General features: G+C 44.4%; 1 protein-coding gene across 4 annotated transcripts in view; it reads right to left on the bottom strand.

Annotated features, from left to right (window-relative positions):
• LOC110125760 (uncharacterized protein C1orf226 homolog) overlaps positions 1-23,653 on the bottom strand; it is a 345,339-nt gene extending 321,686 nt beyond the window's left edge. For all 4 annotated transcript variants that reach the window (XM_070467692.1, XM_020875040.2, XM_070467693.1 and 1 more), the window contains exon 1: positions 23,084-23,653. In XM_070467692.1, the coding sequence (XP_070323793.1) occupies positions 23,084-23,188 (105 nt within the window). In that variant the 5' untranslated portion in view covers positions 23,189-23,653. The remainder of the gene's footprint in view (positions 1-23,083) is intronic.
• Between the last annotated feature and the right edge of the window lie 2,890 nt (positions 23,654-26,543).

Below are 26,543 nucleotides of genomic sequence, written 5' to 3'. Positions count from 1 at the left end.
CAATTTAAAAAATAAACAAAGAATCTGAACAGACATTCCAGATTAGACATTTTACGAACAGACATTCATAAGATGACGGACAAATGGATAATAAGCACATGAAAAGACACTGAATGTCTTTAAGGAAATGCATATCAAAACCACAAGGAGAGACCACTTCACACTCTGTAGGGTGGCTATAATCAGAAAGTCATAATAAGAAATGTTAAGAATATGGAGAAATAAATTGGAACTCTGATCCATTGCTAATGGGAATGTAAAATAGTGCAGCTACCTTGGAGTAGTCTGGCATGTCCTCATAAGGTTAAACATTAACTTACTATTTGATCTAGCAATTCCACACTCAAGAATAAACCTAAGAGAAAAAAGAAAATACATCTACACAAAAGTTTGTACACAGAAATTTCAGAGCAGCATTATTCATAATAACCACAAAGGAAAAACACCCTAAATATCCATTAAATGATGAAAAGATAAATAAAATGTAGTATATGAATACAAAGAAATATTATTAGCAATGAAAACCAATTAAGTACTGATACACCCACCAACTGGATGAATCTTGAAAACATTATATCAAGTGAAAGAAGTCAGTCCCAAAGACCACATATTTTAAGATTCCATTTATACAAAAGGTCCAGAATAGGAAAGTTTATAGATATAGGAAGTAGACTAGTGATTGCATGGTGCTAAGGCAGGGATGGAGGAGGGGACTGGTTTGGAGGAAATAAGAAGTAACCATGTGACAGCTAATGAATGAGAGATTTTTGAAATAAAAACATTCTAAACTGATTTGATTACAGTGATAGTTGTACAACTTGGAGCACATTAAAAATCATTAAATTGTATACATGATAATAGGTGATAGGATTTTATGCTATGTGGTTTATATCTCCATAAACATGTCTCTAAAATTTTTTAAATATATATATATACAAAGAGATAAAAGGAATCTGAAAGTGACAGATACTGAAGATGGGCAAAGAACAGCCAACATTTGGTTAACAGGGATTTCTGAATAACAGAACCAAAGCAAGGGAACAGAATTCTAAAAAAAAAAAAAAAAAAAAAAAAACTTATTCATGAAAACATTCCCAAAAAAGAAAAATATTTGATAATTGAAACCTCATACCTGAAGAGATTATGAACCTGAGAATACTGACTCAAAACAACTAATATCAAGCTATACTGTAGAAAAATTACAGGACTTTAAAGATCACTTGACCATCTAAGAAAAAAAGTATGTAAATTATAAAAGAGAGAAAATTATCAGACTTACAAGATTTATGTGAGAAGAAAATACAGTAATATTTAAAATAAAGAAAATGTGGATCAAGAATTTTGTATCCAGCAGTTTTGACAAAACTTTAGCAACATTGGATCCTACAGAATAAACTTTAGGTGGCCAAAATAACTAGACACATGGAAGTATGTACTGGTAGTATTAAATATGTAATTATTAAGGAACTAATAGTCTGCAAGGCTTGCAGAAAGATACACAATGTTTAATGGCTGTATGATGGTGTTAGTTTCCTACGGCTGTTATTACAAATTACCATAAATTTGGTGTCTTAAAATAACAGATATTTATTTTAAATATTTTTTAAATCTCTTAGCTCTGGAGGCCAGAATTTCAAAATCAGTTTCACTTGACCAATATTAAAGCGCCAGCAGGCTGCCTTCCCTCCAGAGACTCTGGGGGAATACGTTCCCTGCTCTTGCGGCTTCTGGCTGTCGCCAAACTACTTCAGCTTGTGGCTGCATTATTCCAATCTCAGACTCCAGGATCACACTGTCATTGCCTCTTCTGTGTATAATCTCCCCCTACTTCCCTCTTATAAAAACATTTGTGATAGCATTTAGGGCCCACCCAGATAATCCAGGGTAACAGCCCCATCTCAAGACCCTTAGTCACATATGCAACACCTTTGCCTTATAAAGTAATATTCACAGGTACTAAAGGTTAGGACCTGGACACTTTCTATAGTGCCTTCTTCAAGAGAATCTTTAATGAAAAGTAGCTTTAAAGAAAGTATCAAGAGTAGTACGTCATGGAAGTGAGGCCTTTCTACTGCCGTCAAGGAAAGAAAAAACGCTAGACAGATGGTTAGAGGCAACGAGACCCATGTATTACACACACTCTTTCTTCCTTTGCCTGGAGTCTCAGGGCTCCTGTCTCCAGCTTCTAAAGGTAGGGACCTGGACACTTTCTTGAAGGGTCATTATTAAGTCCACCACCGACAATCTAGTACAATCTTCTTTTTAAATGATGGAGGAGAAGGATGGCATGTGCAAAAGAAAGTTTTGGGTGTTTTCAGTATCATTATTGATGCTGGGGTTAGTATTGTTATTCTGAGACTGCTGATTGGATATTGTGGAATAAAGCAAATGGGATAAATAAAGCAAATGGAGAATAAAGCAAGTCTTCATTCCCTACATAATTCACAGTATGGAAGAACAAACAGATGAAATATAGAAAAGACAGGTAAAAACCCTGAAGCCTTGAATTCTAATTGGAAATATGAACTCACAAGTATGTTCACATCTATTCATTCTCATGCTCTCTTCATAGTTTCCCAATTCTGTCTGCTGAAAAAGATCTAGAAACAATGGCCACCTCAAAAAAAAAAAAAAAAAAAAAAAAAAAACCAGCATCCCAAGTGCCTATATGGTGGTCCTGAGAAAATATTTTGCATTAAAAGACATCAAGTCTTCCTGGAGAAATGCTGATTTGAGTCTGAATCGGAAAATAAATGAAGAGTGGAAGAGATGGGGAAGAAGAGTGGAGGACACAGAGAGGATCAACCTCCAGAGCTCAAAGAGGTGCCAGTTACCAGCCTGGGTATTCACAAAGGTTAAGAGAGAAGGAATCATAGGGAGGGGAGGAAGGCATCGATAGGCCCTGGACATAGTCTCTCACAAGAAGCCAACACAGAAAGGCAACTGCTGGCAGTGTCCAGCCAAATACTTTGCAGACAGAGGACAGCTTTGACCTATGGACTTCGAATATTCCAGCGTCACCAAGGAAATCATCACCATCGTGTGGGAGGGCACCCCAAACCCTCTTGGCCTGCTGACATTAAGGGTACACCCAATCACCCCTCTGATGGGGATCTATGCCCCTATAACCCCCACTCTCTTATCTGCAGGGAGATGAGAGCTGCTTCTGCATCTACAAGAATATCCAGTCACTCCCTCAATTACATATCCCACCATAAACCCATCAAAAGGCATCCCGGCCCAATAAACCAGGCTCGTCAACTGGCATAACCCAGGTCTATTCATAAATGTCCCTGTTCAGTGAACACATCAGCAGTTCTCCTGGCTACATACTGCAATCACCTGGGAGCTTTTAAAGTTACAGTGATAGTGGAACTCCGGCCCAGATATATGAAATAAGAATCCCGAGGAGTAGTAAGCATCTGTTTCTAAGTTCTCCAAGTGATCCCAAAGTACAACTGGGTTGCAAAGTACCGTTAAAATATGAAATTAGGTTTCAGAGAAAGCAAGACTAAAGGTTAACTCTTGAAAAATGGGTTGCCCTTTAAGGCTAAGACTCTGATCCCTATGAAGCACACAGAGGTCTCTTTCTTCTTAAATGTGTACAATATCCAAGATCATAGCTCAGTCTTTTTCCTCCTTTGCCTTTCTGCAGAATGTGACCCTGCAAGATTCTGCAGTTTTTCAAAACTCTTCTCCTTTGGCTGAAATAGGGAAAATTGATGACTAAGATGTAAAAGACTTTTTTTCATGGAGCAGCAAAAGGTGTAAATATTTGAGAAGAGAAGACAATGAACAGCTAGGGGGAAAGCTCGAGTTTCCGCCTCCCACGCCTCTGAGAGAGAGAGAGAGAGAACCTCCACAGCCCGGAGCAAGCGCAGCCCCACGAGCAATCTGGCTGGGTTCTGGCTGTTCACTCTAATTGATCTGTCAGCCAGTAGGTGGGCCTTAAGTCATTGGGATGTGACCACAGAAGATACGGGAAGAATAAAAGAGAAATGCAGAGTGTTCCAGTTGGAAGGGATCTCAGAGACCATCTAAGACTTCGTTCCTAAGGAACTCTTATTTTACAAACCAGGGGACTGGAGTACAGAGAGATGAAAGCAACTTGTTCAAAGCTTGTCTGATCTAACAGAGTAGGACTGGCACTGAAAACCAGTGCAGAACTCTTCCATGCCTCCTTCTAGTCTTGCAGATCCTGGCCTGCCTGCTGCATAAATAGCCTATTATGAGCAACGAGTACTTGGGATGGGGGGGTAAGAGGAGGGCCCACATCCCTCCACATGACATAGCCGAGGCATCAAGGCTTCTCCCTTAGAAGAGGTGAGTCAGCAGCCTCAACTGTGTGCTTCAGACATACTTCTAACAGAAAACAACTTCAATCTACTGCTGGAAAGAGGAAATAAAGAATCCCTAAAAGGCATCACTGTCATCATGCACTTGACATCCAAAGGACCCAAAGGTCATTGGCCTCACTCTCTAACAGACCAAACTCTTGCCGAATTTCATGCATCCCCTACATCAGTTCAGTTCAGTTGTTTAGTCATGTCTGACTCTTTGCAACCCCATGGACTGCAGCACACCAGGCTTTCCTGTCCATCACCAACTCCCAGAGCTTGCTCAAACTCATGTGCATCAGGTCAGCGATGCCATCCAATCATCTCATCCTCTGTAGGCCCCTTCTCCTCCCGCCTTTGATCTTTCCCAGCATCAGGGTCTTTTCAAATGAGTCAGTTCTTCACATCAGGTGGGCACAGTACTGGAGCTTCAGCATCAGTCCTTCCAACGAATATTCAAGACTGATTTCCTTTAGGATGGACTGGTTGGATCTCTTTGCAGTCCAAGAGACTCTCAAGAGTCTTCTCCAACACCACAGGTCAAAAGCATCAATTCTTCGGTGCTCAGCTTTCTTTATAGTCCAACTCTCACATCCATACATGACTACTGGAAAAACCAGAACTTTGACTAGACAGATCATTGTTGACAAAGTAATGTCTCTGCTTTTTAATATGTTGTCTAGGTTGGTGGACTCTTGGAGGACACAAACAGAACCCCTTACATATCCTTACTGTAATAGCTACTGTGTGCCAGGCCCTGTGCTGGTACTACAGAAGAGATTGTGTTGCCCATAAAGTTTGCTCTGGTTCCTCAGCAAACCCAAATGAGCTTTTTGGCCAACCCAATATAAAGTTTAACTATAATACATTTTATGGAGCCTATGCTAAGTCCACAAATATCAGATTATAAACCAAACAGTGCTATAGTAATTCAAGGAATAAGAAAGAACAAAGAGTTGGGAGGTGAGGAAAAAATTAGTATCTGATGAACTAAGCCTCATAAGATAAGTGTGGAGTTGATATTTTCATCCCAGGTCTACAAAAACAAAGCCAGCTTCAGGCCACAGGTTAAATGATCCTCAGGAGAAGAAAAGTGAAACCCATACCATAAAAATTTTTATCATCTTGCCAAGGGAATGGCTGGGAGAGCACCGTCACCAAATACTGCATTCTTGCCCCAAAATGTTTTTTGAAAAACACAACCAACAGGATCAGGAAGACCTCTGGGCTGGGCAGGAGAAGCAGAATTACTACAGTGGACAAGAGCCGTATTTGGGATCCCACTCCTAGCAAAGGCACCAGGTAAATGGGGTGAGGAGCAAAGCAGTGTGCTGTGTACCCAGTGACATCAGCTTCATTCATTCATTTGTTCATTCAGATCAACAGTGCGCCTGTAACGTGTCATGCCCTGTGCGAAGCCTGAGGAATTCAAAAGTGAATCAGACAGGGTGCTCGTTTCTACTCCCACAGGCCAGGGGGAGTACCACCTGGAGGGGGCCTGGGGGTGGAGGGAGATTGTAGGAAACAAATAATTGTAACATAGGCAGTCAGGATAAACAGACAGCCTAGGGTCACAAAGGGAGTTGCTATCTAATATCCCAAACAATCTAATTAGCCTCAGAAATCCATCATGGATTTGTCATCAGTTTCTTACAGAATCCCTGCATGAAGTTTTCGTATTTCAGCAATGTCTAACAAGAGGCTGGAAGGGAGAAAGAAATGATCTAATCCTAACTGGCTGTGACTGTCAACTACCTAGGGTCTATGTTTTTACAGCCTTGATTAGCATCCCACTCAGCCCTTTTCTCATTTCTCAGAAGGGTTCATTCGGACACAGTTAAATCTCATCATTTTGACTAAATCGACCGTAAATTGCCAAATCTCAGCAGCCTAACGTGATTCCTAAACTCTGAGGTAGTGTAAGACATCAAGATTCTCTAAAAAGAGAAATCCATATAGGATATCAGGACACAGTGTAACCAAGGGCCCGACCCACCCAGGGCCGCTGAGGAGCCCATACAGAGGTGAGGTCAACCGCCCTTCAAGCTCATGCAGCTCCCACGGGAGTGTCCCCCCAGTGGATGGGGCTTCAAGCTGCCTGTGACCTGTACTAACTGAGACTGAGTTCCCTAAACAGTCTACTTAACTCTGTATCTTTCCTACTTCTGACTCTCCTTCCCAAATAAAGCCGGGCCCTAAGAACACAATATATGCTGCTGTACTAAGCCTCTCTCTACAATCTCACTTACACCTACCCTTCCATCTCCACGCCTGCTGTGACCGGCCTCGTTCAGGTCCTCACCTGTGGAGATGTCCTCAGCATGCTTTTCTATTTTTACAACTCTTATCCATTTCCTCCTCCTAATACATAATTCTGTGTGTGCACACATATACATACGTGTGTATGTAAATATGTGTGTGCATGCTAAGTCGCGCGGTTGTGTTAGACTCTTTGCAACCTATGGACTGTAGCCCACCAGGCCCCTCTGTCTATGGGATTTTCCAGGCAAGAATACTGGAGTGGGTTGCCATGTCCTCCTACAGGGGATCTTCCCCACCAGGGATCAAACCCACTTCTCCTACACTGCAGACAAATTCTTCACTGCTGAGCCACTGGGGAAATGCGTGTGTGTGTGTAGCCCGTGTGTGTGTGTGTGAAGCTGGTGTATGTGTGTATGTATACATTATATATACATATGTGTGTACATCTCTGAGAGGCACACATTTTTGTTCCCTACGAAATGGGCTTCCCCAGTGGCTCAGATGGTAAAGAATACGCCTGCAATGCAGGAGACCTGGGTTCGATCCCTGTGTCAGGAAGACCCCCTGGAGATGGGAATGATTACCCACTGCAGAATTCTGGCCTGGAGGATCCACGGACAGAGGAGCCCGCTGAGCTCCTTTGCTGCTCCATGGGGTTGCAAAGAGTCAGAGACAACTGAGTGACCAGCACGTTCATTACAAGATGAAGCCACATCTCTCAAGCCTGATATTTAAAGCTTCCTGGGGTATGTAAGGGTCTTCTTACTGCTATTATTTTATTATCTCCTCTCCCCCACTAACACCACAGAGTTACCTTTCCTCTCCTCTTCACTTACCTTAAAGCTACCCATTCACTTTATTTATACACAAAATCATTTCAAACTAAGAGATGCCTTCCTTATACCTCTTGGCAACTTCTGGAGTAGAACACGGGCCCTCATTCCAGCCACTAGCATCTCTCACCTGAAATATGGGATGAGCTTCCTGAACAGTCTCTCCAGGCCCCTCCAACCCACTCTCCACAAAACTGCTACAGTGACATTTCTAAATCTTAAGATGTATCATCTCATGCTCCTGCAAGATCCCTTCCAAAGTCACAGACTCAGCCACCAACAACAGCTGCTTCTAAACTGTCCTGGGTTTCAGGGACGAATATAAATGGACGAGCTCTACCCCAACACAGCAATGCCCCCACGAACAAGCTCATGAACAAAGCTAAGTAGAACATCTCTGTGTGGAAAAAGCAAAGCCTCATTCCTGCAAAGCCTTGGTCCAATTCTGTCCCAAAATTGGATAGGGAATGACCTTGAAAAAGTCACTTAATACTGAGTCTTTGAAACTACAACGATAAAAGGGAGAGAATGACATCATGCAGCACAGTTGGGAGGATTAAATGAGAAAGTTTATAAAACACCTGGCAGAATGTCCAGCACATAGTACATGCTCAGTACACAATACTATCACTGTGCCTGTCTTTCTGCATCTCCCCAGCTGGGCTGGCTGATTTCCTTCAAGTCACCATCCTGTTCCATCTCTCTAACCTTCAACACCAAGCACAGTGCTGTAAACAGAGGACAAGCATAATAAACACTTCCTATGTGATTGGATATACTACCTCTGCATTTAGAAATGTAGGAACACATCAAAGAACACAAGTTAGATTCAGAAAAGACTATCTGGGGGAAAAGAACTCAACAAATCTAAGGGAGTAAAATGAAGTTAAGTGATAAGAATTGACAAGGGAGTACACAGTGATTCATAAAGACCTCTACTTAGTAAAGACACCAGGTCCTTTCGATCTTTCCACCAAAACTACCTTGGCCTGTTCCAGCAAACACTGAGATTCTCCAGTTGTGCTCCTCGATTTGACTGGATTTGATAGAATCCGCCGGGGAGCTTCTAAAACTCCCAACATGCAGAACCTCCATTTCCAGAAAGATGGAGTCAACATACTTTTCCCTATTCCTTCTGCGATCAACCACCAAAACTCCAGGAATTATAGACCAAACAAGTACAAGACAACTCCAAACGATGAAGAGAAGTCAGACCAGCCAGGGACCTCAGCACTCAAGAACCACGTGACAGCTGAGTTCTCTGGGTTCTTTTTGCCTCACACCTCCAGACCTGTTGCTGAAGAAGCCAGTGACCCAGAAATGCCAATGAACACAGATCAAAAAAAAAAAAAGATTCCAAGAGAAACCCTCTTTCCCTAGCAAAAGAACCAGGAAACAAAGGCAGCTTCATATGAAATGCCTCAGAAAAGGCTGAAAGGGAAGCTGGGATGCCAGGAAGTGACCTACAGGTGACAAGGCCTCCTCCTCTCCTTGCTGGGGTTTCAGAAGAGTCCCAGTGAAGAGTCAGAACTTTCACCACCAGCCAGGGTCATGAGGCAGAGTGTCAGGGGAGACCACCTGAGCAACAGTAATGAGGCACTCTGGCCCATCCCAGAGTGACATCAGCGCAGGCTGATAAATGATCTAGTCTTCCACCCCACCCAAGAGTAAGGAGGCAGCACTCCCCTCCCCTCATTAGCCCACTGGCAGAGACGTCTTGCCAAAACAGATTTAACTAAGGTCCAGAAAGTCATAACATAATACCCAAACCACCCAGGTTTCTGGTTTTGTTTTAATTATTTATTATTTTATTTTTGGGTTGTGCTGGGTCTTTGTCACTATGCACAGGGCTTCTCTAGTTGCGAACACCGGCTCTAGGGCATGCAGGCTTCAGCAGTTGCAGCACACGGGCTGAGGCCGCTCCACGGCATGTGGAATCCTCCCAGACCATGGATCAAGCCCACGTCTCCTGCATCGGCAGGTGGCTTCATACCCACTGCACCACCAGGGAAGTCCCACCATCCAGGCTTCAATCAAAAATAATGATTTTTGACCATCATTGTAGGGAAAGAGCAAATTAGCCAAGATGGTAGTGGTCAGGCTCCTCGCCCCACACCCTCTGGCTCTTGCCCCACATTTTGTAAATAATGATTATGTAACAGCTGAGTTCACTTATAGCACTGTGCATGCACATCAGGAGGTACTCGCTTGGCCACAGGCTTTTGTTCTGCAAGCATATATAAGCTCCACCTGAAAAAGCTCTTGTGGCTGTTTTATGGCTGCGTTACGGCTGTGTCCGCTGGGTCAACCACAAGAGAATACAGCGTGTCTGCTGCTGCTACCGCTGCTGCGCCGGCCTGGAGAGGATAAACGCATCTCCAGTTCCTACACCTCCAGTTCTCTTCCAGCTTCCCCACTCACGCCTTGCCTAACATGGATTCGGCGAACAGTGCACACAGTGGGGAACAGCAAGACAATCATCATTCTAGGAACAGGGCTTCCCAGGCGGCTCAGTGATAAAGAATCCACCTGCCGAGCAGCAAATGTGGGTTTGATCCCTGGGTCAGGGAGATCCCAGGCTCCTCAGCACCCATGAACCCCATGACAGCTGAGTTCCCTGGGTTCTTTTTCCCTCACATCTCCCAGACCTGTTGCTGGAGAAGCCAGGGACCCAGAAACGTCAAGGAACACAGAAACGCAACCCACTCCAGAATTCGTGCCTGGACAATTCCACAGACAGAGGAGAATGGCAGAGTACAACCCATGGCATTGCAAAAGAGTCGGGCATGACTTAGTGACTAAACAACAGCAATAATTCTAGGAACCAGAAAAATCTCAACATGAATGAGAAAAGATCATCAAAAGATGCCAGCACCAAGATGACAGATATATTAGAATTATCTGACAAGGACTTTAAATTGGCCTTCACAAAAATGCTTCAAGAAGCAACTATGAATATGCTTGAAACAAATGGAAAAACAAAATTTCAACAAAGAAACAGAAGATATAAAAACTGCAGCACCCACGCCACACCCCATACTAATTGGATTAAAATTGCTGAGACTTCCCAGCCATCAGTAATTATTTTTAACTCCCTAATGATTCCAATGAGCAGCCAAGCTTGAGAATCAGTGCTCCAACTTAATGGTTCTCAAACTAAGGTAAGCATCAGAATCACCTGGACAAAGGTGATAAAGGCAACGCGATCCAGGCCCTCAGCTACTCCAAGACTGGGCAGTAGCGTTTTAATCAGATTTCATGTGATTCTAATAGAGCCAAAAGTCTTAACTAATCAAAGCAAGTTGCAGGTGATTCTCCTCATTTCAGGAGGCTGCAAAATTCCTGACCGGAGAGAGGAAACAGCAAAATTTAAGTGACTTTGAAGCAAGAGGTAAAGGTTCAATTATACTTTAAAAAAAGTTCCAATCACACGTTGGATACAGGTGCCCAGGATATAGTGTGTTTAACCTGGACTGCCAAATTTAAGAGAAAAAATCCACACATATTGAGGGACAGTTTGAAAATGTAGTTACAGTACAGGTTATACATGTTTATGGGAAATAGCACGGGAGCGAGATTAAACAGGAGCTGTCACTTGGCCCATGGGAGACATTAATCTTGGCAGCAGAAAAAGAAAGAGCTTTCACATAAGCACCTCTTCCCACTCAAAGAGACCACACAAAAAGGGAAGAGGTTAAAATAAAGATAGAAAAAAAAGAACACATCCAAAGAGCTTTTCCATTATGTACTGTGGGCTAAGATTTCCAACCAAAAGGCACCGTCTCCTGGGCTGGAAGTTTTTTCTGGCATTTATACTTTCCTGGAAGGACCCTGGAGGCTCCAAGTGGAGTGGAGAGAACTGGTCCTCAGAAAAAGAGCTGAAAAAGGCAAGGAAGAGGGCGTGGAAGTTGACAGAAGGGAGAGATGCAGTGGGGGAGTGGATGGGCCCCGTCACACAGGAAGTGCATAGGCAGAAGCTCAGCGAAGAATAACTCTCTCCAGGAAGAAGGGCCTCCCAAAGCCCCTCTCCTGCCCTGCTACTTACTCACTGATGCCTTATTTCCACATCTGGAGACCATCAACATGGCCCAGCAGAGGTGGCCTGTTGCCCACTGGCACACAGCAGCTGACCAGCCCCTGGTTACAGATTTAACCTCAATGAGAGGGGCTGAGACCACCGCCTTTAATAGACCATTTGCCCACTCAACCCAACCTAGAAGGATGGTCTCAGCTTCCTCATCTGAGAAAATGGAACCAAGAATACCTACCCTCAGGGAGCCACTGTAAAGGTTAAATTAGTTTTGCATATGTAAAATTCTGAGAACCTCGAATTGAAAGTAGTGAGTACTGGGCAAACATTAGTTCTTAGCATTCTCAGATATAGTCAGCAAAGAACTTAACAGTGCTAGACTTCTGGGATGTGACTCGGGAATTTTTTCATTACTAAATGTGGGCCATGAGCAAGTTTCTCTGCCTCTCTATGCCTCAGCTTCCCCATGAGTAAAACTCAAATGATGAGAGACCTTACCTCACAGGGTTGTTGCGGAAGACTAATCATTTCCTAGAAAGAACTTGGCACTGTTATTACAGCACTATATTACAAAGCACATGACTGTAAGTAACAGTGATTGTTATTAGCCTTCTGCCATGTGGACTGCATGAGGCAGCTATGTGAGGAGTCCCTTTCGTCCTTAAAGAGCTTATAGCCTAGATCAGGACAGAAGAAATGTACACCAGCAGGGAAGAACATCTCAGAACAGGGTACATGTGATGGTTCTGCAAGCACGCACACAGTATCTCCCTCTGATGTGCTCACATCCAGGCTAACAGAGTTCAGAATGTTCTGAATACAGGGAGCATTGGGCAAGTACACTCTTCTTAGCTCCGCCTCAGTAGGAGTCCCAGGTTGCATTCAACTCTCAAGGCTGATCATTTCAACAGTTCTGGAAAGCACTGCAGCTTCAAGAACAGGCAGAGAGGGGACTTCCCTTGTGGTCTAGTGGTTAAGAATCCACCTCCCACGCGGGGAACACGAGTTCAATCCTGGTTGGAAAGATCCCACATGTCTCTGGGCAGCTAAGCCCATATGCCACAACTACTGAAGCCTGCATGCCCTAGGGCCCACCCTCTGCACCAAGAGAAACCACCTTAACAAGAAGCCACCACAAGGAGAAGCCAGCGCACCACAACTAGAGAGGAACCCCCGACTGCTGCAACAGAGAAAGCCTGAGCGGAGCAACAAAGATCCAGCACAGCCAAAAATAAAAACACATAAATTAAAACAAAAAAAACTTCAAAAAAATAAATGATAGCAGGAGCCACTGTCCTCAGTTCTCATAGATGGACCCGTAAGAGTATCTATCAGACACACAAGTCTCACTGAAGTGTTGCAGAAAACCAATGGAGTTTCCCACATGGGTAGGGGACTAGGAATACAAAAGCGCTCCAACACTCTGGGCACAGAACTTGCTGGAAGTGCCATTTTAAGTAACTTTTAAAGCCAGCTGCTCCAGTACTTAAAAGGAAACATGATGCCGAATATAACAATTGAAAAGGGAATTGTAAGCATCACAAGGTACTAATTAATCCCATGATGCAAGATTCCTCCTGCTTAGATTACCTCTGCTTAAAGAAGTATTTATCCAAGAAATTCAGAGAAAGACTGTGAAGACAGACGACATACTGTACTTAAGAGTCTGTGATTTTTAATCCGAATGAGGATTAAAAGGCTGGAACAAATGTGATGGGGGCATGTACCAGAAGCCAGTTAACCCCTCCTTATTCCTTCCCTAGGAGGCTGACAGCTATTTTAAGTCCACAAAGCAGTCGCACTGTCTGATTTGCAACTTTAGGAATCAAGAATAATACAGTAGCTAGATTTTTTTAAGCAGACATGTAAAATGAAGATAATACCCTACTAGGCCTTTAATTCATTAGAAAAAAAAAGAGTATATGACAACTTTTAGATTAAACCATGCACAGATGAAAATTAAATTGCAATCTGCAGGACTAAAGAACAACAATATTAAAAATAGCGATCCACTCATTGCCAGGCACTATGCTGGGTATTTGCATACGTAACTCATTTTCTCCTCTCATTAACCCTATGAGACATGTGACATTTGTATTCTCTTTTTACAGATGAGGATGCTAAAGAAGAAATGTTAACTAACTCAAACAAGTTCACACAGCAAGTGAGGGACAGAGCCAGGATTTGAACCCAAACACAATTTGGCTCCTGAATCCATTTATGCTATGCTGTCAATCAAATTCATGTTATAAAAACTATAAAATAAAAAATAAAGAACTAAGGGAAAGGGTATCAAATCATTGATAAGAACATAACAGGTTGAAAATATTTTTTACTGCTAAATTAAAATAACAATTATCTACTCCTAAAATTGGCCATATGTTCTACAATCAAAGATTCTAAATCTGCTGCACGTTGATCACCGGAATTTCATTTAATTCACGGAAAACGTTTACTTTCTTTGGAAGGCAGTGGCATTCTGTCAGGTGGGGATGGGGGATTCCTCCTGGGATCAGGGACTAGTCTCACTGGGGCCTGAGAGTTTCAGGCCTAAAGCAAGGGAAAAAAAGCCAGAGACCGGAGCCAGCTGAGGCATCTCCCACCCTTGGGTAATACAGCAAGGTCCTAGCAGTCCTTGTAGAGAGCACCTTAGAAATTATATTCATTGATTCAAAATAGATTTTTTTCTATATGCAAGGCACTGCAGTCAGCAACGCAGAAGACTCAAGGGGGCAGAGTGACAGGGATCCCAACGGTGACCACTGGGGGATGAAAATCAGACCAGGGCAAGCAGCTGGAATACACCCCAGGGTTCAGTCGGCTCCTGCCCCATAGAAAGAACCAGCAGCACCCACTTCAGAGCGACAGTGGGCTGGGCCTGAGACACAGATGGGATCACAGGAAAGGCTGAGGGAATGGTAGGTACCCCATTTGGGATGAAGCATGGAGTGATTAAAGGGAACCACTCAAAACCAGAGAGCCCTGAATATCAGGCTAAGAATTTCTGACCTAGTATGGTAGGCTTAGAAACTTTTCGTGTTTTGAGTAGAAGGATATCACAATCATATTTCAGGATAATTAACAGAGCAAAAGTTTATAGGATAAAGTAGAGGTCTCCAGAAAGTAACTGAAACAGTATGATGAGAGGTGGTGTGCATCTGAACCAGCCAGAAATGAGAAGGAACAAGCAGAACGCATGGATGGATATCACTGTGAAAATTCAAGGATGCAGCAACTGACTTGAAGTTGGGGGCAGGGGATGTCTGGGAAGAGCCTGGCCACAAAAGGTACTCAATCCATAGCTGAGTTCACTGTTACATGAAAGGACTCAAGCTCTGCTCCAAAGTGTCAATCCTGGGGCCTGAGAGGATAGTGGGGTCATCTCAAGAAGTATAAAGTGTCAGAGAGATTTGAATTCAAGATGATTGAGTGATGGGATTAGCAACATGTTCAGTGGGGTAGAGCCAGCCAGCAGGAAGCTGAAGGAAAGATCTGGAAACTGAACTGGAGTTAGAGATCCAGGAGCCAACAAACATAATAAGGGGTAAGGAGGAAGGATGGAATCAAGCATTCACCAGAGAAGTCAATGAGTGAAGAAAGATCAGCCAGCAAAGAGGAGAAGGTACAGACAGGGGCGCTATGCATGGCCAACAGAAAGCCTGCAGAGAACTGAATGAGGCATCCCAAGAAAGACAAGGACAGGCTGCCCAAGAAGAAAACTCAAAAAGGTTGAGGACAGAAGGGTGACCATCGAACAATTCCTATGGGACAGCCAGGAGTCGGAAGGACACAGCCAGGGACTGAATGAAAATGGAGAAACTGCAGACAGCAGATCGCTCTTTCATGAGGCGTAGCTACAAAAGGAAGAAGACAACATGCTGATGAATAAAAAGGTGGAGAGGAGAGAGTTTCCACATAAGGGAAGGTCACAGCACACTCCTGGGCAGAGGAGTGAGCCAACAAGGGAAGATGGAGGCTTGCAAACATTAGGGTGGGGAGCGGTGGGGTAATGAACAGACTAAGGAAAGGTGGGTTACAGCAGATGGAGGGCCAATGAGTCTTAAAAAGAAAGAGGGGGGAAGAAATTAATTCTACTTTATAATTTAAAACTTTTGTGTTTCAAAAGCATACCAAGAAAGCGAAAAGACCACCCATAGAATAGGTGAAAATACTTGCAAACCTACATAATGAATTTGAATACAGAACATATAAAGAACTCTTACCGCGCAGCAATAAAAAAAAAAAAGATAATCCAATTTAAAAATGGGCAAAAGATCTGAACAGACATTTCTCAAAAGATTTGCAAATGGCCAATAAATGGCCATAAAAAAATGTTCTACATTGCTAGTCATCAGGGAAATACAAATCAAAACCACAATGAGATACCACTTCATACCTACTAGGATGATTAGAATCAAAAAGGTGGATTAAAAGAAGTGTCAGTGAGAATATAGAGAAATCAGAATCCTAACGCATTGCTGTGGAAAAGTAAAATGCTGCAGCCACACTAGAAAAACATCTACTTCTGCTTTATTATCTACGCCAAAGCCTTTGACTATGTGGATCACAACAAACTGGAAAATTCTTAACAAGATGGGAATACCAGACCACCTTATCTGCCTCTTGAGAAACCTGTATGCAGGTCAAGAAGCAACAGTTAGAACTGGGCATGGAACAAGACTGGTTCCAAATAGGAAAAGGAGTATGTCAAGACTGTATATTGTCACCCTGCTTATTTAACTTATTTGCAGAGTACATCATGTGAAATGCTGGGCTGGAAGAAGCACAAGCTGGAATCGAGATTGCCGGGAGAAATATCAATAACTTCAGATATGCAAATGACACCACCCTTGTGGCAGAAAGCAAAGAATAAAGAGCTTCTTGATGAAAGTGAAAGAGGAGAGTGAAAAGGTTGGCTTAAAATTCAACATTCAGAAAACTAAGATCATGGCATCTGGTCCCATCACTTCATGGCAAATAGATGGGAAAACAGTGTAAACAGTGACAGACTTTATTTTCTTGGGCTCCAAAGTCACTGCAGACAGTGACTGCAGTCATGAAATTAAAAGACACTTGCTCCCTGGAAGAAAAGCTATGACCAACCTAGACAGCATATTAAAAAGCAGAGACATTACTTTGCCAACAAAGGTCCATCTAGTCAAAGCTGTGGTTTTTCCAATAGTCATGTATGGATGTGAGAGCTGGACTATACAAAAAGCTGAGTGCTGAAGAACTGATGTTTTAGAACTGTGGTGTTGAAGAAGATTCTTGAGATTCCCTTGGACTGCAAGGAGATCCAAACAGTCCATCCTAAAGGAAATCAGTCCTGAATATTCAATGGAAGGACTGATGCTGAAGCTGAAGCACCAATACTTTGGCCACCTGATGTGAAGAACTGACTCATTTGAAAAGACCATGATACTGGGAAAGACTGAAGGCAGGAGCAGAAGGGAATGACAGATAAGATGGTTGGCATCACTGACTCGATGCATATGAGTTTGAGCAAGCTCCAGGAGGTGGTGAAGGACAGGGAAACCTGGTGTGCTACAGTCCATGCAGTCGCAAAGAGTTGGACCATGACTAAGCAACTGAACTGAACTGAACACTGGAAAACACTGCGGTAGTCCCATAATGGTTAAACACAGTTACCATACAATCCAGCAGTTTCACTCTTACCTATCTACCCATGAGAAATTTAAGCATATATCACACAAAACTTGTACTCGAAATATTTACAGCAGCATTATTCATAATAGTTGAAAAACAAACAAGCTAAATGTTCATCAACTGATAAATGGATAAACAAAATGTGATATATCCATATGATGGAATATTATTTGACCATAAAAAGGAATGAAGTCCTGATACATGCTACAATATGCATGAACCCTGAAAATATCATACACAGTGAAAGAAGCCAGTCACAAAAACCCACACACTCCATGACTCCATTCATATAATATGTCCAGAATAGCCAAGTCTTGAGACAGAAAATAGATGAATCATTGCTTAGGGCTGAGGTGAATGGAGAAGCAGGGGGATCATAGCTAAAGGGTACAGAGTTTCTTTTTGAGGTGATGAAAATATTGTAAAACTGATTATTGTGATGGTTGCACAACACTATGAACATATTAAAAGCTACTTAATGGTATATTTAATTAGTGAATTGTATGGTATGTGAATTATATCTCAATAAAGCTATTAGGGAAAAGGGAGTGGAGAAAAAATAACTTCTTCCAAAAACAGGGGGGAAAAAAGTAGCAGAGACCAAGCCCATAGCGTCAAGCAGGAAACTGGGAGGGAAGAAAAGGGTGATGGGCATGGCCCCAGGCTTCTGGGAGAACAGAAGTGCAGCAGGAGGTCACAGCTAAGGGCAGCCTCAAAGCAATGAGGTGAGAGGAGGCAGGTAACTGTGATCAAAGGAAACATTCTGAAGATCTGAGTTCTGGAAGTAGCACATTATGAGTGAACAATAATAAACAGCCAGTCTGATTAGGGTCTTGGATATGGGTGATTTAGGTTGCATGTCACAGACAGTGTAATATTGACCACTAAATGGACTAATGGGACATTTTGGGCAAAGGAGATGTGGCAACATCATGGAATGTACTGATAGGATAGAAAGAGATTTGCTCTCATCAAGTTCTAAAATACCGCTGTGGAGTAACACCCTGCGACGCCTGAGAGCAAAATGAGGCTGAATAAAAACAGGTATCGTTTCTAAGCAGTACTGTATCTTTGAGACTCATCATCCCCCAGACTCATGTGGTCCAGACAGAAGGGAACAATGGATTTTAAAGCATCTGGACAAATACCTACTAAGGTGAAATAACCTGCACTTCAATGATGACATCAGCGAATACACAAGGGCATCTATCTGAATCTGTACGTGTCCACAATCCTGGAAGACAGGACTCTTGCGGATGGGGGGGGCGGGGGTGGAGAGGGTGTGGAGAGCACACACCTGGAACATATCAGTGTTGGTTCTGATCACAGAACCAAAATCACAGCTTCTTATGAAGCTGTTAGGCTAGGTTCGAGTTAGAGTACCCCATTTGTGGTGAATCAATGTATGTAACATCCTAACCTGGAAGCCTCAAGACAGTGTGTTTAAGATTCATTCATAGGAAACCTGTGGTGTGGGGTTATTGGAATCTCTAAAATCCACAACCACATCATCAGCCAGTCAAGCCATTTAGCAAACAGGGAAATAATGACTAGAGAATTCAGTTCAGATTTGACCAAGAACTCACAAATCCCCCACATCGCTCAGCAATAAGACAATATATTTACAGCTTTCAGACTTTTTAAAATTGGTCATTTCTTCCACTCGATAAATAATTTGATACTGTTGGTATATATATATGTACCTGATGTTGGGGGAAGGAGATATACACAGAAGCACGAGACAAGGTCCTCAGAGAACACTCCTCACTGGAGAAGGCACATGAAGAAGGGAGAGAACACAAAATTTTACGGCTGATCGTGATCCCAAGACGGCTTCAGCATTATCTCTCATCCGACGTGCACTCCTGCAGCTGACCATGACGCTCTGCACCAAGAAGTGAGGTCTCCTGCTCCTCCTCTTGAATCTAAGCTAGGCGATGGCCTGATGTGACCAACGGAACACAGAAGTGATTCTGTGTACTTCGGAGCCCAGGCCTTAAGAGCTTCCACCTTCCCTGCATGAAACATTCCCTGTTGAAAGCCAGCTGCCAGATCCAAGGGCCACCATGCTATGAGGAAACCCAAGCTACCCAGTGGAGAGAACCGCCATTGGAGGATCACCTCGGCACAGCCATGAGGTGGAGCCTTCTAGGACAAGACCCGCCACTGCAGAATGGAGCCGAGTGAGTGAGCAGGTCAGCACCACGGTGAACAGAAGAACAGCCCGGCAAAGCCCTGACTGAATTCCTGGCTTAGGAATCATGAGCAGGTTAAACAGACCTTGTCATGAGCCACTGAGTTTTGAGATAGCTTGTTACACAGCAACAGATAACTGAAACCACCTTGAAGCCAGGAAACTAGGAATGAGTCCCGGTTCTGTTCTTACCTAGCTACGGGTCCTTGGGTCAACAACTTCCCCTCTGGACCTCAATTTCCTCATCTGTAAAATGAGGAAGTTGTAGGAGTGAGCTAAGGTGCTTTTTATTTCTGATAGGCTATGCCATACACGCCCAGATCAGTGAGTGTACTAGGCAATGAGGGCGAAGAACACAGAGGGAGCTACTACTCAGGGTGAGGTGACGGGCCACGCACTAGGACTCAAAAGCGCTGCAATCTGAGACTTAAGTGAGGCAGCATCTCAAACAATGCATGGTCCATAGTAACTATTCACCAAACATCAGCTATAATCATTACCCTCTCATCAGTTCTGTGACCCTGGGCAAGTTAATCTCTCTGATTCCCTTTTTTTTTTCCATCTGAAAAATGGAAACAACTCTATCGTTCCCCCTGCCACATAAGGAACATTTTTTGTGTGTGAAAGTCCCATGAAAATCAAAAATCAACCTACAAATGTAAAGCATAACTTTGCTATTAATATTCTTCTTCTTTGCACCATTATCATCAGAGGTCTTCTTCGCACCCAGCAAGCAGAGACAGCCAGTTGATGGCACTGGTCACCAGGAAGGTATACTGAGAGAGAGAAAGAGGGAGGCAGATAGAAAGGAGCCACAGAGGCTTTCAAGCCTCGAAGGACTTCTACCACCCACCCATCAGCAATGGTCAGTGAGCCAAGTGCCCTTTCGGACCCAGAGGGCAGTATCCCTTAAGAGCAGCCCCCAGCCCAAGATTATATCTGAAAGAGTCCAGCACTAAAAACTTGAATAATTTTCTACATCAGAGTCAGAGAGGCCAGCAACCTAAGGATGCCCCACCAGTGAACCGTAAATCAGACCAACCCCCCAGCACAGAGTGAACATTCCATAAAAATTAGTAAATGAATGAGCATTGGATTTGAGAGTCTACAGTCAAAGCTCCCAGGTTTAAACCATAACTCTGCCATACACAGAGCTAAAGCAGGCAACATATCCTCATTGATAAGATACAAGGAGACGCACCTACAGAGACCTCCAGGGAAGCAGTGAGAATCACATGAAGTACTGCAGGTGAAACACTTCTAGGATTCTGCTTGATAATTAAATGGGTGGTGTGGTTTTTAAGTGCACAGAACCTTTGACACCCAGATGCCTTTCAGTTCCTAGCCATAACCTTTCAATCTCTGCAGCACCCTGAAAATGAACACATCCATCCAAAAAGTCACTCCATCCAGTGTTGATCCTGAAAAACTGCCAGCCCTTGGGAGGCAAAGATCTGGGCTCATTTTCCAAGGGTATTTGACAAGGCAGCATGGATACATTTACATTTTACAGCCTGTGCTTTTCCAAAACAAGGAATGAGTGTGGCGTGTATTTAACCCTGAAATCCCAGTGATCATGCACTTCCATGGACACTGCTCAGGAGGGATGTGAAAGCCAGCCAGACGAGGCACTTGCCAGATGCTCACAGGACAGAAAAGCTTCTACTTCCACCTCTGCTCAGGTCTCAGCTGACATGATTTGAATGTACTGGTGTCCAGCATCGATTACAAACAGCTGGGATTTAGGACCCAGTTCTCAAAGTCAGCCCTGCCCTTTCTTCCCCACTTCACCATTCTCAAAGCAGAACCCTTGGTGTGCTGCAGTCCAGATCTGTAATGGGAACACAGCGGGGACCAACTGTGGTTCCCCCTCCTCTTATCGGGCACCACTGTGTGTGAATCCAAGGAAGTTACTATAGGAACTGCACCCCCAGTGTTTCTCCAATTCTGGTCCCAACCACCTGCATTAAAGCACCTGGAATGCTCCTTAGAGGTGCAGTCCCGGTCTCTCCCCAGATGTGTCAGGCTAGGACTGGGGGCAGCAACAATCAGAGTTTTCAACCTCGCCTGGTGATTCTTATGCATGCTAGGTTATGAGTCCTAGTTAGGACCAAACTAGCAGAGATTGTGAGAAAAGAATTAAAAGGTTAAAAACACTTTAATTCTGATCTCTCTTCTGCCGCCCAGCCTTGCAAAGCAGAGTACTGGTGAACCAAACAAGACCACAGCCAACTGCCCAGTTCATGCGTGTCCAAGAAAATTAAGTCATGATGTGATGAAAACTCATACCTTAAAATTTAAAAACCTGCTCACCAAAGCAACAGGCCCAGACAAAAATTAACCCATCTGATCTGGTATCAGACCAACCAGATCTATTCTGAGAGAAGCAAGATAAGATCTTGGCTACAGCCCCACTCTGGTCCCAGCCATACCCAGTAATTCAGTTCTGCATTCCACTGCAGGGCTGGATATCTAGGGGAACAGGGGGTGTCCTCCTAGCTCTAGCAAATATGGTTGGGGGAAGGTTATTCAGGAAGTGGGAGAAAAGGTAAGATTTAACATCACCACGAGAAGGAAAAAAAAAAAACTGAAAGATAACTGACTGCACTGGACTCATATCAGACACTCAAAAAGATGTCTCATGAATCGAAGGAAATAGCCACCTGATGGAGTAATCTTTGCCTGAGATGCTTAACACCTTACCTACAAAGTCACAAAGGAGAAAAAGGGAGCAGAGAGTAAAACTGCCTCCCTGTCGAAAGCATTACCTTTTCAAAACCAGCAAGACACAACCGACTAGGAGGGCTGTATTTTCTGTCACTTGTCAGTGACAGGCACACAGTAGGTGCTGAGCATCCTTGAGTCTTGAGGAGAGGGCGTCAAGAGGCATGAAGGAAGAGCAGAAGCACTCCTCCCTTGTGATGGGCAGGAACCCCGGCTGCAGTCTCAGAAACCAGAACTCCTCACTCTGGGAAGTGCCTGACAGGGGGCCAGCCTTATTCACACCTGGTGGTGCAGTTCAGAGGCTTCCGCCCACCACCCCCCTTCTCCCAAGGACGGACCTGGGGCTCTGAGCTGAAAATTCCTGTTGCCGCCCCACCCCGGCCCCCACCGATAAATTCTTCAGCAGCAGTCCCCTACTAGCTGTTGAAACTTAACATTATGCCACAAAACTAGCAACCGGGCAGCTTTCACCACACCTCCCCCTTCAATGACTGGCACTTGCAAAGGAGTCGTGGCTAACAAGGCATTTAGGAAGTGACTCTGACACCTGGCTGGGTTTACCAGGAATCTAAAAACAAACCCATCCCTGTATTATTTTCTTCAATCAGGAAGCAGGTATTCCCCTTATAAAAGACCTTCCTGAAAGCACCTCTCCCACGGGATCCCAACAGGTAAATGACACCAAAGCTTCCCTAAACCGATTCTAAAGAACCAAGTCCAGGCTGCGCTCCCCGACTGGCTTCTTCTCAGAAGGAGGGATCCGGGAAGTAACTCAGTGAGTCCTGGGTGGGTAAGGATGGGGCAGTTTGCAGGTGGGAGGAGGGGAATGAAGCAATACCGCTCAAACTTTGCAGTTAACTCTTTAGCAGTTCTGGGCAGGAACCTGCGGAATTCTATACAGAGAAGGGGAGTCATCCTCCCTAACAGAAAGGCCCCCAAGTCAGCCTAACCCAGCAGTTCTGCGTCCGGGATGGCTGCGCATCCCATCCGCTCAGACATGCCCCCTCCGGGACAGTCCCTTCCCCGGGCCCCTCACCTTGGCCTCGAAGCAGATGCCGTGCTGGAAGGCGTCTTCGTTGTGCAAGGGGATCCGCAGGTCGTGACCATCGTCCACAAGGTTGTACTTGGTTTTGCTGGGCATGGTGACCCGCGGTGGACCGGCTCCTTCAGAGGCGGCGGTGGCAGGAAGGGGCTGGCGAGACCGCGGCGAGGGGAGGCGGGAGCCGGGGGCGCAAGCGGAGGGTCGCCGGGCGGGAGGCGCCCCGGCCGCACGGCGGCCGTGGAAGCCCGGACTCGGAGAGACGCCGAGGGCCGGGCTGCGCGGATGCGGGCGACGCGAGCGGCGCTGTGGCCGCGCAATTCCTGCCGGCGAGGAAGGCGGCGGGGGCGGCGGTGGGAGCGGGCAGCGCGGCGCCCAGGCCGGGGGAGGGGAGCGGTGGGCGCGCGGCCCGCGCTGGGACTGGGCGCGGCGCTGGCCCGGGAACAGAGGCGCGGACAGCCCAGGACGAGGAAGAAAAGGCGGCGGCGGCGGCGGCGGCGGCGGAGCTGGGTGCCTGTCACGGAGACGCCGGAGCAGCCGCCGGCGAGCGACTCCTCCTGCGGGGCGGGCCCGGGCCGGCTCCTCCCGCAGGGCGCCCAGGCTCCGCCCGCCGCCGGGGCCGCCCCCGCGCTGCCCGCCGAGCAGGTGAAAGTCCCCGGGAGCCTCGCGCCCGGCTCTGCCCGCGTCCTAGGGCCGGACCCCGGGAACTTCGCCCTGACCCTGGACCGCCGGGGTCCCAGGAACGCAGGCTCCTGTTTTTGTTTTTTACAGGCAGCCTGAGCCAGGCTGCTAATAGTTAGCAGCAGCGGCCCCGTGGGTTTTCTGGTTTTGCTTTGGAGGGGGGAGGGGCTGGTGTTTGTTGTTTTGTTTGTGTTTTACCGGGAAGGCCCAAGTCCTGGCCCGCATGTATTCAGACCTCTAGTTCTGAGAGTTTCCTCTCTCTGGAGAATCAAGACTGCACCCAAATGGAGGACGGTCGCAGGTGCTTTGTGTTCGTTCCTTTGAGCTGTGTTTTGTGACTTGCATTATTGGGGGGCTGTGGGGGGGGTGCCTTTGGGGGTGGTGTTAGTATTCATATTAAAACCATAAACCTCATGGAAATGGAATAGGCCGAAGAAGAGTACCAAGGACAAAAGAACCCACAACGTTTCTATTTTCTTAAACAACCTACAACTGGCTGTGGACAAAATGGGCTTCCAAGTCGTTTCTGACATATTACTCTTCCTATCATAGGAAGTGCTTCAGTTCATTTGCTTATTGTTAAGAAGCGGCGCATTCACTTTTCTCCTTTACACCAAGAGTTTTTTGCCATGCAAAAATGTGCAGGGGGTCGGGGCGCAAAGGGACAGTTGGTGACCAATTATATATTAGACCACATGGGGAGAGGAACATGGTTTAATACTATCCCCGTCAAAAGTAACCAGACAGACTGGTGCCAATGCTAGCCCAACCCGAGATCACTGAGAGCCAATGGGCAGCAACTCTGTTGGATTCAAGTAAAACCTACTAATATCTTGTGGACACACCCACGCAGGACAACTTGCCATACAGACGCTATTGTTGTATAGTCAAGGCCCCAAAAGCATCACAATAAAATCACTTCTGAGAGGCATGTCTTCCTATAATATTTCTGTGATACATTCATATAGGAGAACACCTTATTGTCATAAATCTATTTCTTATTTTGCCCCATAGTGAGAAGTACAATTGCTCTTTCCTATATGTTGCCTGATCCCTACCTGCTGAAATTACTGGTCAAGACGTAGCCTCTTCTGGGATATCTCCTTACATGAAAGCAAGCTGATGACTAAAACAAATTAATCACATACCTTCTGCTGTGTAAACTTTATTATATTCATAAATATTAGTAAGAACCAAAAATAATTTGCACGGAGGAAATGCACCACTAACCTTTTTATAAATACAGGACATGAAAGTCTAATCAGGCATGTTTGACTCTTTGAATGTCACCGTGGTTTTAATATGCATCATAATGCCCTCTCTAAAACCTGGCACAGGAACTCAACAACTAATAGGAAAGACCTTAAGTAACTACTTTATTTGCATCTCATATTCCCTCCTGAATTTAAAAGTCTTCTGAACTCCAAACTCTTTATTTTAATAGATTAACTTGGGTCCCACTGGAATGCTATATTTACCAGAATTTTGTATCTAACTCTGTAACACATTCTTTGTACACCAGACACAAAAAGCTAAAGCCCCACAGATATTTCAGGATCTAGTACAGAGACTGCTACATAGTAGACATCCAATAATTATTTATGGAATTGAATAATAATAATAGCTAATATTCATTGAGCTTTATGTGTCAGGCATTGTTGTTAGAGCCTTGCCTATATTATCTCATGTAATAGTCACAACAACTCTAAAGTAAGCCCCATTTTATGAAGAAACTGAGGCAGAGAGGATTGCATAACTTGTCCAAGGTCACACACTTAAGAGTGGAAAGAAGCCAAAATTTGAATCCAATTCTTTGTCAAGGAGTGTTTCCATTAGCCTGGATTGCCACAAAAATCTTACTGCAAATGACATGCATATCAAATGCAGGGTCCATGTTTTATTTAGGTGTTTTTTTGTTGCTAAGCTATATTTGCTCCGCTTCAGTTAGATGAAATGTTCCCAAAAGGAGGGATCTGTCCTCATCTTTGGCCTCCACTTACTATAACATCAGAGCCACACAGGCACAAAAACACCCTTCTTCCAGAAACAATGGGCATCCAAAGTAATTTCCTTTTTTTTTTAGCAGATATTGCAATCTTTGTACAGATATTGCAATCTTGTTTTTGCACCTTTAAATACAATTGAACTTCACTCACAGTATTTCCGATTTTTTTGTATCTCTTAAAGTGAATGATAGGTACATGTATCATTTTTCATATCCTTCAGTATTTTTAACACTGCATAATATGATTTTAATCTGATGTACATTTAATTTAAAAAAATATATTGCTAAAGCATACAATGCTTCTTAATGTCCGTGTTTAAAAATGAATTGGAAAAAAAATCCTAACACTGAACTCAAGAAATGGAAACTACTCAGAGATCTTCTAATCCAGCTCCTTCATAAATCCAAAGGAATAGAAACCCAGAGAGGTTAATTTGCCTAGTCATCACTATAGGCTGAAGAAGTCAAGTCGCTCAGTCATGTCCAGCTCTTTACCACCCTATAGACTGTAACCTGCCGGGCTCCTCCATTCATGGGATTCTCTAGGCAAGAATACTGGAGTGGGTTGCCATTTCCTTCTCCAGAGGATCTTCCCAACGCACAGACTGAACCTGGGTCTCCCACATTGCTGGCAGATTCTTTACCCTCTGAGCCACCAGGGAAGCCTAGATCTCCTGACTCAGTAAACTTTTCATCACACAAATATGGATTTAAAATAAATTGATGGTAAACTTTATTCTTAGCACATTTAAAACTGAGAAAATTAGTTTT

The sequence above is a fragment of the Odocoileus virginianus genome, chromosome 5 (genome assembly GCF_023699985.2).
Source record: "Odocoileus virginianus isolate 20LAN1187 ecotype Illinois chromosome 5, Ovbor_1.2, whole genome shotgun sequence".
Lineage (NCBI taxonomy): Eukaryota > Metazoa > Chordata > Mammalia > Artiodactyla > Cervidae > Odocoileus > Odocoileus virginianus.
This window is presented reverse-complemented; position numbering and strand designations above follow the sequence as displayed.